General features: G+C 43.6%; 1 protein-coding gene across 20 annotated transcripts in view; it reads left to right on the forward strand.

Annotated features, from left to right (window-relative positions):
• The window catches only part of afdna (afadin, adherens junction formation factor a), a 106602-nt gene extending 92225 nt beyond the window's left edge, over window positions 1-14377 (forward strand). For 8 of the 20 annotated variants that reach the window (XM_061746709.1, XM_061746714.1, XM_061746716.1 and 5 more), the window contains 5 exons: window positions 985-1023; window positions 2914-3048; window positions 5503-6058; window positions 10781-10865; window positions 12547-14377. In XM_061746709.1, coding sequence (XP_061602693.1) covers window positions 985-1023; window positions 2914-3048; window positions 5503-6058; window positions 10781-10865; window positions 12547-12700 — 969 coding nt within the window. In that variant the 3' untranslated portion in view covers window positions 12701-14377. Of the gene's footprint in view, window positions 1-984; window positions 1024-2913; window positions 3049-5502; window positions 6059-10780; window positions 10866-12546 lie in introns of those variants that run through there. The other 12 variants (XM_061746715.1, XM_061746728.1, XM_061746724.1 and 9 more) reach the window with 6 other exon arrangements.
• The last annotated feature ends 110 nt before the right edge of the window (window positions 14378-14487 follow it).

Consider the following 14487-nt stretch of genomic DNA (forward strand, 5'->3'; position numbering starts at 1 on the left):
ATTAAGTGGACACATCCCCTTGCAATAGCAAGTCAGACAAATAATTGACCCCTTTTTTATGATTAATTTTATTAATCCAAATAGCTTTTCTGTAACGTTAGTTTGATTTTAGCGTGAATAATGACCCTGAACCAGCATCCACAGTCGGTCAAACGCAGCCAGCACTGACGCCCTCTGCATTCCCTCTTATAAGTCACAATGTCTTTAAATATGACGAGTCAGCTTTATTATAATAATAATAATAATAATACATTTGATTTATTATGCACTTTACATTACTGAAAATCTCAGTGCTACAGTTTGATAATTAAAAGGAAACAGAAATAATAAAATCTAAATAAAAAGATAAAGGGATAAAAAGTCAAGACATGGCAGAAAAGAGAAGAAAACCATTAAAAACAGCAACTAGGGGAAAAAAAAAAGCTTTAGGCTGTAGAGACACAACTGTGTGTGTGCGTACTTATTCATTTATCTATTTCTGAATCTCACAGTAGAAAAATCCTCGCTCGATATGTCAATCAGGCCAGAACCGTCATCGTGCAGCAGGTGAACACTAAATAGAGGAGGTTGGTTTGTATACATAGTATAGATTAAAAACAGCTTTTAGTCCACATAAAACACGGAAATCCATGATAATGTTTTCAATCATTATTTTTATTTATTTCTTTGTTCAATATTCCAAACAAACTCTTGTAATCAGATAATTGGAGTTGGATGTGGGGGGATCATGGAGCTCTTGACAGCAACAAAGCAGATCTGTGTTTTTTTTTGAACCCCTCAGAAATGTTTTTGCCTTACTGTATGTCCTCCCCTCCCTTTTCTAATCCCTTTTTTATTCCTCAGTTCTGCCTCCTCCCTCCTTTTTTTTCTCTTCTAAATGAATTGCTTCACCCCTTCCTCCTTCAGTTGGGGGGTTTTTCCTCCTCCTACCTTCCCGGCATCTGTCCTCCCTGTCTCACTGTTGATTTTCTTCTTCTTCTTCAGCAACAGACTGCTGTCCCAGCTATCTCTGTGCTAGACTTGGTATGTTCTTCCTGTTGATGACGAGTTTCCTGTCCCTGCCCTTACATCACTTCCTGTTTTCTGTCTGGGTTGCCCACCTGCCCTTGTTTCCTGTCAGTGTCCCCAAACCCACCGGGGCTACTGTTGTCGTGTCATGTGGGGGTCGGTTTTTAGCAGACGGCTTTAGTGCCGTTCATGGAAAGGCCGTCCTGGGAGGCTCGTTGGTGTTTGGCTGAATCTGTCCACCTCTCTGTCCACTCAAAACTACTGCTGGGGACGGCCATTTGAAGCTTCTTCCCGTGGTTTCAGCACAGCTACAGGAACCCAAATCTGATTGTTTATGGGGCTGCATAGCAGACGTTGACGTAATTCTGGACAACAGCGATGTTTTGAGTGAATATGGAGGAGATGCCTGCATGGCTGAATGCATCACAGGGCAAACGGGGAGAGGCGTGCATGCCAGTCCTGCAAGACATCACAACATTGTGGTGTCCCTGAGTCCATCCATCCATCCATCTGTGTGTGTGTGTGTGAGCTGAGCCTCCGTGTACGTCCTTTAGAGGGTCTTTTCAACCAAATCATAAAAAATAAAAAAAATCTGTGAATTGTGATTCTAGATATCCATGTCTGAGATTTCTCCCCCTGCAAACCAGTCAGTTCCAATCTGGTTAGGGCTGGGCGATATGGACCAAAAGTCATATCTTGATATTTTCTAGCTAAATGGCGATACTCGATATATATCTCGATATTTTTTCTGTGCCTTAGCATCTCTGTTAGCTTCATTTTTTTCTGAGGCAAACCCTTAAAAAAACAGTGAGTTTTAATACAAAGCCTCGTGCCAAATGTCACACAGGTACCTTTGTTAACAGAGGTCTGCACAATATCAAAATGTATAAAACAAATGAAATAAAAATAAACTGCCTGCATATATAGAATAAAAATGCTTCTTGAATAAAATAAAACAAATATCCCTTTCCTGCATAACAATTAAATTAAAATACACTGTGCAATTAATACAATGTAGACAGTAACAGGCAGACTTTTCCACTGAGGTTGACAGTTGTGCAAATAACAAAACATTTGTGCAAATCTCAAATAAAACATTCAAGTCAATTTGTCACAAAATAAGCTATATCAAAATCATTAAAAAAAAAAAAATGTAAATTTTTTTTTTTTTTTTTTTAAATCGATATAAACGATATTGTCTCGTACCATATCGTGTTTGAAAATATATCGATATATATTAAAATCTCGATATATCGCCCAGCCCTAAATCTGGTTGTTTTTTATGGTTTTCATACTTGCATCTAAGTATTGTATCGTCAGAGAAAATGTAAAAAAGAGTGTCTTCATAGATGCTTTTGATGGTAGAAAGAGCAGAAGTGCTTTTTGTAGTTTGGTTGAACTGATCCTTTACCCATCATCCACCTGGAGGGATGTGTCTTTCCTGTCATTTAGTCAGTCATGCAGCTGTTTTCAGAATGTTAAAAACGTGTTTAGGTACGTGACTATTACCCTCCAGCTCAGTGGGCCTTTTTAATGTTTCATATTCCAGTCATGAAACAAAGTCAAACAGAGCATTAGTCCCCAGGGGCGGAGCCGTCCTTGTTGCATGTGGGTGTTTGCATGTCCAGCAGTGTTTCTGCCCGTGCCGTCTGTTTGCAGTGCACACTGTTCCTCGGGAGCAGACCTCTGAAACAGATCCAGACTGTCTGACGGGGTTTTTTTTTTTTTTACACACCACGTTAATGCACATTAGTCTCCAGACCGTTAGCCCGAGCCAAGAGAACCTGTCACAGAATGATGCGAGTGATGGATGATTACTGTGGTACTAATTATTCCCGTGCTTGCGTGCGTGCCTCTCGGCACGTTGCTGTGTCTGTGCGTGTGTTTGTGTGTACACGTGTTCAGTTGCAGGACGAGGAGCGGCGGCGTAAGCAGCAGTTGGAGGAAATTCGGAAGCGGGAGGCGGAGGAGCGAGCAAAGCAGGAAGAGGAGAGGAGGTGGAGGGAGGAGGAGCGAGCCAGGAGGGAGGCGGAGGAGAAGGTCGGTCTGTCTGCAGAAATCTGCTAGCTCAGAGTTCACGTAAACCAACAAATACATACGTCTAGTTTGTCTTGGAGGTTTTTGTTTTACCATCAGGGAGTCGAGGGAAAGATCTCCTCAGGTTAGACCAATGTGGTGCTTAAAGCTCTTTTCTTTTATTCAAGTGAAAAACATCCAAGAGCATTGAAGACCTCTGGTGGTTGAGTTTTGAAAAAGCTTTCCCAGTCCCCACTTATGCCTGATGCTCTGATGCTCGGCACCAAGTTTCACCTTAAATATTATTTTATGATGATGTTCAGTCAACAATTAACAACTTTTTGAAGAAAAGGATCATATTTGGAGAAATGTAGCCATTTCTAACAAGCAATAGTCGCACACATAATCAAAAAAGATGGTATTTGTAAATCATGATCTTTAATCAAACTTTATTTTCAGGCTTTTAATCTAAGCTAAGCAGCTGATTGTAGCAATATTTAAGGTCCAGATGTGACAGTGATATCACATCTGATGTCTCAGCCCAACTCATTGGTCCAACCTTGGGATATACAGTCATTCAGGCATCGCATTAATGATCAGGCTTCAGTTTAAAGTGATGCTAAAATGAAGAAAATCCCTCCACGTGTAGTATTTGTCTTTATGATTGTTAAAGTGCAGAGTTTAAAACGTCAACACTGTAAATCCTCTGTAGGTATTTACTGTCATCACCTAACGTGTAATTGTTCCTTTCTTTGTCAAGGTTACCTGCTTAAATCTCATCCTTTCAGTTAATTAGGATCAGATGAAATGTCGCTGCAGTAAATGTGAAAGTAACGTGTTGATGTTTTAGTGTTTTAGACCGGCCGTGGGTCGGTCAGGTGTCCCCCCCCCCGGCCTCTGTGTGTTGAGTCTCATTCCTCAGCCCTTGTGTTGTTGTCCTGAGCCCCCGCTGGTTAAAAAGCATGCATGACATGGAAAAATTATCCTTTTAGGACATTTACCACGGAACTTCAGTCCATTGTTCATAGTCTTTTATGGAGATGAGATACTTGCTTATTTAAGACAGTCGAGGAGTAGCCAAAAAGTTTGGTGTGTTTTTTCTTGTAATGATGCTTTTTAATGTTTATTGTGAAGCTGTCCAGTGGCATGTCCTCACCCTGAGCCCCCCCCCCTCTGTGATGTGTTGCTGTCATGTGTTGTCGATACGCTCCCACATGAAGCACGAGTTCCCGCATCACGTCACCGTTGGTTGTCAGTGTGTCTGAACATTTCAGTTGTTTTAGTTATGTTTTCTTTTTTGTGGAAGCGTTTTGTGAGGTCTGTATTTTAGTTTTCATTTCATCCAGCATTGCTTTGGAAAGTTAAAGTTAAGGGAATGCCGCCCACCCTCCCAACATTTTCCCACCAGCCATACGCTTTACATTCACTTCATGCACACAGAGAAGCAGAGGAATCCATCCCCACCCACTCGCCGCATCGCCACCCTCAGCCCTCCATCCTGCATCCTTGCAGACGTCTAGACACTCACTCATTCGAGCCCACACACCCACTAATCCCTCCCAGGTTCTTCAGATCCCCAGCGGGCTCATTGATCCGTCCAAGCAGCTTTGATGCGTCCACATACACCTCCGTTGAAGAACTCGGCAGTCTTCCCCCCAGACAGGCCTTCGCCACATGAAACGGAGCAAATATGTGAAGATAATCTGACATCAGAAGCGTCGTGCTCGAGCACATGTGACGTGGAGCAGCTTGGGCGCAGCTCCAGACCCCGAAAAATGAAAAGCCACCAGTGTAGCTCCGTCACAGGCTCCTCCTAAAGGGTGGATGCTGGAGAGCAGGGTGGGCTGGAGACGTAGACATCCCCGCCATCCATCTCAGACCACGGACAGCCAGACCACACACTGATCCACGCGCACGTGGTCTGAGTTCACACGCACACACACTAACGAGGGGAGGGGAGACGGTGGAGGACACGGTGGTCCTAAAGCAGGTCCAGTACGGCTACGTCAGTCCCGCAGCAGCCAGAACACTGTTGTCTTTGTGCTTGTTGGTGATCTCTGTCAGCCAGTCCCAGCTATTTTACTTACTTTATTTCACTAAAGCATAAGGTTTTCTGCACAATGCAGGAAGTTAAATTCTGGGGCATCATTTAGGAAACCGTTCAATGACTTGAGCTCAGAAGCTTTTTAAAAATCAAAACAAAGTTGTCTTTTAAAAATAGATTTTACTGATTGAATAATTTCATATGAAAATAGTGGGTTTTTGTTTCCTCAATGAGGCCCCTGATGTGGGAGCAGCTTGTGTAGGCGGGACCTCGGTGGAGCGGTGGACTCGGCTGTAGCTGGTCTGGATGTGTTGGTGTTTACGGTAGAAGCAGAGGCAGCTTCACAGACGCCTGTAGTCGGGTAGCCGCTTAGCTTCCAGTGTTGCAGGCAGCCAATGAGAGCAGAGCGTACTAACAGGTTGTCCCCCCCTTAGAGGAGACAGGAGGAGGAATACTACACTCGCCTGGAGGCCGAGCGGCGGCGGCGGCAGCACGACGAGGCCGACAGAAAGCTGACGCCTGACGACCCGGCCGGTCTGTATCGGCCCCCGCTGCCCCGGGATTACCAACCCCCCGACCCCCCAAACCCTACTAACACCCCCCCACCCCCTCCACAGAGAAACACCTCCTACCTCAAAACCCAGGTCACTTCCCCCGACATGCTCTACACCGCCAAGTTTGTCTCCTACACGGGCGATGAAGACGAGGAGGAAAGCAAGGAAGCCTCCGTATACGGCAGCGGCGACGGCGGCGGCGGCCAGTCAGGTCAGGTGAAGCTCTCGGCCACGCGGAAGTCGTACGGCGACCTCCCGGCCTCCGCCTCGGCCAATTACAGCCGGCCTCAGCCGCCGCCCACTGCGCGCAAGCCCCGCCCTCTTTCTGACGGCATCTTCCTGTCTGGCTCGTACCAACCGCCAGTCAACAACTCCAACAGTACAGGCCCGCCCCTCCCCGCCAAACCCAGCTCCATCCCCCCGGGAGGCTCAAAAGGTAGAACCGGAGAGCGGAGCGAGGAGTCGGCCTCGCCGCGGCGCCCTCGTTTCCGACCCTCTCCTCCGTGGTTTAGAGCTTTTTCTCGTGTTCTGCCTTTGTTTTTCAGTAGAGAGGCGTTCTGCCCTTTCATTTCCACCAATTACCTTCTCCTTCTTTACGTGTTTCTTTTTTTTTTTGGATTGTCCGTCTTTTCACCCGTTACTTTGTCCCTTTTTTTTCTATGTGGAAATCCCTCCCTTCTCCGTGAGCCAATCAAATTGTACTTTTCGTGTTGTTTGAACACCTCCGGTCGTTATTTTTTTCCCCCTCTCCTCATCTTCCTCCAATCACCCCCCACCCTTCGATCAATACTATTGAACAGAAAAAAGCAATCGATAATCACGGCACCACTTTTTGCTGCAGATTGAGACCCATCAGAGCCAATCATAGTACTGTTGGTGTTGTCCCCCGCCGCCTACTCTGTCTGGTTGGTTGCTGCTTTGGGATGGGGATGGAGGGGGCGAGGGCGAGCCGCCCGTCTGCCCGCCCCCCCCGTCCGGCTCCGTGGCTCTGCTTAGCGGTGTTGGCTTTAAAGGGAAGAAGACACAGTATTGGCTTTTCCATTCATTGGTCACCCAAAAGTCCCAGATTCATCCACATGCAACAGTTCACACAACAGCAGTGAGTTGAGTGGAGCTCTGCTTTGTCTGAGGCCGTTTAAGCGTCTTCAAACTACTCCAACCCTATATATATATATATATATATATATATATATATATATATATATATATATATATATATATATATATATATATATATATATATATATATATATATATATATATATACATATATATATATATATATATTTTGTTCAGAAGATGTGATTCTGCAGAATTTGCCTCCATGATTTCAGCCTCCAACATTTTATCGTCTGCATCGCTTCATGTTTTAATCATGTGGTGAATGTGAAAGTAAACATTCACTCTAAAGGAGGGAAAAGATGCCAAACCAAAGTCAATCTGAAAGATCAAGACTACAAGGGATTTGTATTTCCACTAAGGAAACTATTTAGTTCGGACTAGTTTAGTGGAATTGATTATTATATTGACTATTGTGAGAATCGTGGCCCCTCCCCCCGTCTACGATTCAATCTATGCAGCTGGTGATGAAAGCCAGATAGCAAATGTGACTAAAATGGATCAGGGATTTCTTTACTGCCATCATATTTTTTAGCAAATATGGTTTGCATTAAAAAAAGAAAGGGAAAGTTTTTTTCCCCCCAATCTCAAAGTCTCACATTGAGAAGCACTGAAGTGCTGGTTAGTAGGGCGTCCTGTGTTTAAAGGTCCTCAGACAAACGGAGCGCCGGCTGCAGCACAGAACAAGTGACTGAGTACCTGAGGTCCCGGCGGAGCTTCCTCCATCACGACCCCCAAACACTCAGGGACCTCAGGGAAGCTTTGTGCCGCACGCTCACTCAAACTGGACAAATCCTCCCACTAACACCCCCCACCTCCCACCTCCCCCACGAATGTAATCTGCATGTTTCACCTCACCATCACGCACAGATCCACACGTGCACGGCGCCCGCCAGCAGCTCACGCCAGTAACCGGCTGGATGTCTATTGCTTTTTCCTGCCTGTGCGTAGCTTCCATCAGGCTGCTTTTCTTTGTTTTACCTACATGGCTTCTCTTTCATCCCCCAGAGCGCCTGTCCGTCTCAGCTCTGTCAGCGATTAATCTCCCATCCTGCCCGGCGTCGTGTGTCTCTCCTGTGTCTTTAACGCTTCTTAACGCTGCAGCTTTACTAAACCAGCACTACAACTCCCACAGGGCTTTGCGGCTGGTTCAGGCGGCCGGTCGGCACCTGAGTCTCCAGCTCGCCTGTCTGCATATGAATATTGAAATGTACCGAAACGTCGCTGGCAGCTCCCGCAGCTCCCGCAGCTCCAGTCTGATTTGAATCAAAGCCGGCTGCTTCTTAAATCCGAGATATTTCTGTGATTAGAATAAAGCCACAAGAAAAACAACGCTGGCGCCAGTTTGCCTGAGAAGGTGCACGAACTGGAGAAGCCTATAAAGGAAGAACAATACCAGGAGACAGACATTCTGACAAATTGTGTTTTTGTACAGAGAATCAAAAGCAATGAACCAGAGCAAAAGAAAACAAATTAAAAGTGAAAGAATTCATCAGGATCCAGAGCAGCAGTTTTTGTAAATCAAAATAATTTTTAGTCGTCGTGCCAGAAGTATAATTTTCAAGTCTTTTGGCTCCGAACAGGAATGTTACTGGCCTGGAATGAGGGTTGTTTCTCTGTGGTGACTCTTTTTTTTTATTGGGTTCGGGGGCTGAAGTGGGACCCAGTGTGATCCCGACCCAAACCAGCGCTTGAGCTGGTTCTAAAACCTAAAGACGGAGCTCGGGAGGTCGGGAGCTGCCGGCTGGACCAGTCTGCTCCGGTTCAGCCTGTCCCTGTGTCTGCATCTGTACCAACCACGTTCACGGGCCTGCCGTTTTACCCGGGGCTCCGAGCCGGCATGCAGGGTCTGGTTCAGGCTCCACATTCACCCTCTAGGGACCAATTAGCTAAAAGGAATGAAAAACGTTTCTAATTGGATCCTGTTTTTTTATTAAATATTGTAATTTGAAGAGTGACGAAGATTTAATCTTCCTGTTCTAACACATCAGCAACATTCTGCTATTTGATTTAGCGTGCTGCTCCTAGAGATGGAAAATACCGACATTTTTAGGGTCGTCGTTGGTATTTTTCTCCATTTTCTTCCGTCCTGAAAAGACCCGAACCAACAAAGCAGTCTTGTATTTCATAATCAAGGGTCCAAGTGTTGACGTTAATTTATAAAGAGGAAAATGACTCGAGCTGAAGTAGTTCCTCTCAGTCATGTCTGAGGCCCAGAGAAGATGTTTTAGTTGTTGTTTTCATGTTTGTATTTAATTGTTAGGGAGGTTTTTAGAGGTGGAACCTCAACACTTCTTAGCCAATAATCCTCACAGCATTTCTGTCTGTCTTGACTTTGAGGTAGGAAGAGTTTGTTTTTCTACCGTACGTATATACAAAGCTGGAGAAAATATCCAACTCATCCCTGCTCATTTGGTAGATTTGTGAACACAAGCTTGACAGCTCAACTGTGCTTAAATGTGCAGCTTGGTTATTTGCACCTCATCGATCTTTTGAAGGCAGTAGATCTGCATCGTGCCGTGACTCGCCTGCGATGATAAACATGTCAGGTACCGTGTGCCAGTGGCGCCACCAGGGGGTGGCCAGGGGTGGCCATGGCCCCCCCTACAAATTTGCTGGCCACCCCACTGGCCTCAATAAAAAAAAAAACAAAAAAAACACTTGCCAGTCACATAGATTCTATCGTCAGTTATGCGTTTCATCCCAAATCATTTGGGCCAAATGCACATCAGTCGGCATTTCTTTAAGTATTTCTGAGCCTAATAATAATTTAAAAAAAAATATATATATATATGTATGTATGTATGTATATGTATATGTATATATATATATATATATATATATATATATATATATATATATATATATATATATATATATATATATATACATACATACACAAAAACATGTTTTTTATATAATTTATATATAAAATAAATATATGATATACTAAAATATATATGATATATATTAAAAATGCATATATATATATATATATATATATATATATATATATATATATATATATATATATATATATATATATATATATACCATAGGTTTTTACCAACATGGTATTAACCATTAATATATATGCAGACAAGGTGGAAAGTAAAAAGAAAAAAAAAAAGTATTTCTGAGCCTGTATACTACAACAGTATAATAAAGTCCTGTCCACCCCAAGAATTTAATTGAATCTGGCCCCCCCTAGGAAACAGTTCTGGATGCGCCCCTGCCGTGTGCTGCGCAGAGGAGACCGTCCGGGTCCAACACCACAAGCTGCTTTTAAAAATACAAAGAGCACAAGTCAGAAATTAAAGAGCATTTGTCTGTAAAATGAAAAACCAGCTCCCTTCTTATGGATCAAGGATGCCGTCTGTTTCTAAAAGATCGTTAGCTGATACCCCGTTTAAAAAGCTCAGGGTTAAGGACCCTCGTGTTCGTGACATTAGTTCTGGCTTAAACTAGAGACTGTTGGCTGTTGGTTCTGGTCTTTTTATCTGCCGGTCTCGGAGTCGCCGAGGGCTGAACGTTGCTACAGGTGGGAGAGACACGGGCGGCATGAGACGGCCGTCTCCTGCGGGTTTAAGGTCGGGGTCAGCCGAGGGAGCGGTGGCGACCTCGGCCTCGGCCTCCACAGACCAGCGTGCTGCTTTGAATGGCCCTCTAACAGCTTCTCTTCCACGCTGTCCTTCTTCTTCACGGCTTGCTGCTTCAGTTCAGAGAGATCTGAGCCTTTCTGCCTGTCGATAACCACTTCTCTTCCTCCCTACCTCCTGCTTAGCCTGGTCTGTGGGAAATGACGTATTGGGCTGGAGAAGCTGCTGGGTCGATGCTCACCAGGAAACGCTGATCACACACCCGTTAAATCCTGCTGTCAAACTTTAAAACACCAAACGGGCTAATTAAGATTCCCTGGCCGCCGACACCCAGCAGCTTCTGTCTCAGGTGTGTTTGCTTGTCTCAAGTTAATGCGTCAACAATGCTGACTCATGTTTTGCTGCTTTGTCTGTCTGCTGTGGCCTCTGGCCGTGAACAGGAAATAGCTTGTACACTGGAAACTCGGCGGGAGTTGTAGGATCAGGAGAGGTCTACAACGACCCCAGAGACAAATGGACCAAGAGGTAATTCACTGATTCTTTCATTAGCTAAAAGTTACCGTACCGTGTCCAACTAGTCATAAGACTTCCTGTCATCAGTATGTTGTAGCAGTGAGTTCCTTCCTCACAGGATTAGTAGGTCAAGTAAGGTCTAACAATGATAAGAATAAAGTCCTGATATGGTAGATCTTTGTCACCTCAAGAATCCACTTCAGCTTTGTCAGCGGGTGGTAGCGGCATTGAAAACTTCTCCATGTTTAGGCCATTTAATTAACACTTTAAACCTGATCTTTTACTTCTGAGGATGCCGTCTTCATCATTTATCAGATGAGATTTAAAACCAAAACAAATAAATGAAAAACACATAATTATAGAGTAGTGAGCTACATCTGAGTAGAAATGCCAGAGTTGGCTCACACATGTATTTTCTCCTTCATTTGGCTCAGACAGTCAACACCATGACAGTCATGTGATGATACAACCCCCGGCAGGTGATCAGGAGCCCGTTTAACCATCATTTACTGACTGCTGCACTTGAGGTTTTAGTGAACCACAGCGATATTCAGGACTCCTCCTGAACTACATATATACCGTATTTTCCGCACTATATGGCGCACCTTAAAGCCTTCAATTTTTTCAAAAGCTGACCATGCGCCTTATAATCCGGTGCGCCTTATGTATGGATCAATATTGAGCCGCAACTTCACCCACTTCTTGAAGTGATTTTTCGTCAGATCAGCCTTCCGCATCAGTTCCGAAACAGCTTTTTTTTTCTCTTCTCCCTCTGGATATTTTTCAGCAAAGGCTCTGTGTGTATTGTTGAAATGTCTTGCGACTTTTGAGCGTTTATTGTTAGACAGTTTTTCTCCACAAATTAGGCGTACTGGTAGGCCACTCTCATCAGAGGTAAATGCAAATGAATCTGCCCAGGCATCATTGAATGATCGATTTTCTTCAGATATTTTTCTTTTCTTACATTTCTCCATACTTTGCCTTGCTGGGGTTGAAAGTCACGACGAATGGATGGCGTTTTGGCGGTTATACCGGCTTTCGCGAGTATGACGTTTATTTTGAGCGACGAAAAACAATAAAATATATTTATTATAATATGTCAAGATCACAATAATCTTCCAATTTAGAACTAAAATATTAAAGAACTAACACAAATAAAATACACTTCAATTAAATACTTAGTTGTTTTTTTTTTTGTAATTTATTTTCCCAAGCCGCAGTATAAGGATGAAAGAGCCGCATGCGGCTCCGGAGCCGCGGGTTGCCGACCCTTGGTGTAATGGATGCAGAACGTAACCCCAGCCTCTACTGTAGCGCCTTATAATGCGGTGCGCCCTATATATGGAAAAAGTTTTAAAATACGTCATTCATTCAAGGTGCGCCTTATAGTGCGGAAAATACGGTATTTGTGATCGTCATCACAGCCACTGCAGGAGTTGTTAAAGGCCCCGACATGTTTGAATTTTGATGCTTGTCGGTAAAATGTTTAAACCAAAACTCTAAAAGCAAAGAGATTTGATTATTAGAACCTGTTTTCTGGACCGAGGGCCTTGCTGCCTGGACGCTGGTTCTCCAGCACCAACAACCTCACGTTGTTCTTTACCTTAAAGCAACATCCCTCAGCCTGTTGTAGACGCTGCAGCCTGACGTGGCTCTGGTCCGAGTGTGTGACTGTGTGATTGTGTGTCCCCAGTCAAGAGCAGGAGAACACGATCCCCAGCGGCAATCCGGAGAGCCTGCCCTTCAGGGAGCGCCAGCGTCTCTTCTCTCAGGGGAAGGAGGTTTCCAACAAGGTCAAGGCTTCCCGCAAACTCATGGAGCTGGAGAACGAGCTCAACACCAAGTAGACGAGCCCTCCGTCTCCCAGCGCCGCCTGAAAGCCGCCGCCGCCACGGCCGCCTTGGGGTGTTCCTGGGAAACGAACCCCCCGTGGAGAGAGCCGGCACTAGCCCTCCCAACACTGACTGTCTCCCTGTTTCTGTCCTCAGCCGCCTCCCCTCATCTGTTTTTTTTTTTTTTAATTTCTATTTTTAACTCCTCACATAACTTGAGCATTCACTTTTTTTACGTAGCGACATCTATAGCTGAAACATTTCCTCCCCTCGTTCAAATCTGTCAGAGATATATAATGGTGAAGCACTGTACAAAGTTTTAATTATATCTAGTGAGAATTTGAGGATCACACTACAAAAGGGGGATATATTTTTCTTTGTGAAATAGTTTGCGGGGGACGGGGGACGGAGAGAGGTTTATTCTCATTTTTATTTTTTTTTAAATAGCTTAATGGAAAAAATGAACAATTTTATGCTGTTATTTGATGCTTTGTTCTGCTTCATGTTGTTTTCACACTTTTAATTCCTTTTTGCCAGCAGAAGACATCCAGACCAGTCTATTTTTATTTTACTGGGGTTTTTCTCCCATTTCTTTAATATATATATTAACTCAGTGAGTGGAAACACTGTTGTTTCATTCTGTAGCAGGAAAGAAAGCATGGTATTTCTTTTTTTTTTTTTTCTTTTCTTTGGTAATGTTTTAGAGGAACTGAAAGATTCTCCAGTAGAGGATTATTCAGTCCAGAGACGGCTCTTTAAGTGCACAGCGTTACTGTAAATACTCCGGTCCACAACTGTCTCACACTTTAACTACTGTAGAAACCTGCCAGGTAACTAAAAGAGAAGAAAACTGCAAAACTAAAGTGATTTACAGCATTTTGGTGACAAGAAACCCCAATAACCCCACGCCTTCTTCCTATCAGTGGAGTTCGAAAATTTTAAGTGTTTTTCTCAGCCAACTTTATTTTATCTTCTTTTAAAGGAACAGTCTTTTTTTTTTGCGGAGTCGTGTGAAATGAATTTGAGCGATTGTACCCTAAATTCCAGCCAGAGAAAGGAACTCGCTCTGTGTGATTGTTGGTTTTTCACGATTATTATAATAATAATAAAAGAAATAACAACTATTCTTCAAGTGCTTGTTTGCTTTACATATATTTATTTCAAACATTGTGGGAAAAAAACCATACTTCCACATATTTTAATATTGAATATGTACATGCAGACTGTTAGAAGTGGATGCCACTTTGGACCTCTTGTACGTGGTTATTCATCAGTATTTTCTGCTTTTGAGACCGGGTTCTGCTTTAACATCAGCTGTAGCTGCAGGGATCCAGATGTTTGGAACACCAGACTTGTGAAAGTACACACACGCACACACACATGCACACACACCATTTCCAGTCTCTGTGACCAAAAAGGAAAACACTTCAGTTAAGTTTGAGGCTCTCTTGGCTGCAGTTGGAGTGGCTTCATCCTGTGTGTAAACTGATCTTATTTTTCTCTCCAGGAGGTCAAACAAATTCTGTGTGGCGAGAAAAGATGCTGTTATAAATAATTGACCTGTTAGAAAAATAAACAGACTCATGCTCCTCCTTCACCCACAACTTCCTTTTAGGATTCAAAATGAACTGAATCATTTAAATGGTTTCATGTTTAGCCTTTTGTAAATCATTAATAAAAACAAATTTTTCAACAGTATGTCGTGCAAGTGTTCTTTGTCATTGCAGCTTAACACATTAGCTTGTTCATGTAAAGTACTGATTTTAGATTTGGAGCTGTAAAACCGAGCAAATGAGGTCTCT

The sequence above is a fragment of the Cololabis saira genome, chromosome 18, assembly GCF_033807715.1.
Source record: "Cololabis saira isolate AMF1-May2022 chromosome 18, fColSai1.1, whole genome shotgun sequence".
In the NCBI taxonomy this organism is placed as follows: domain Eukaryota; kingdom Metazoa; phylum Chordata; class Actinopteri; order Beloniformes; family Belonidae; genus Cololabis; species Cololabis saira.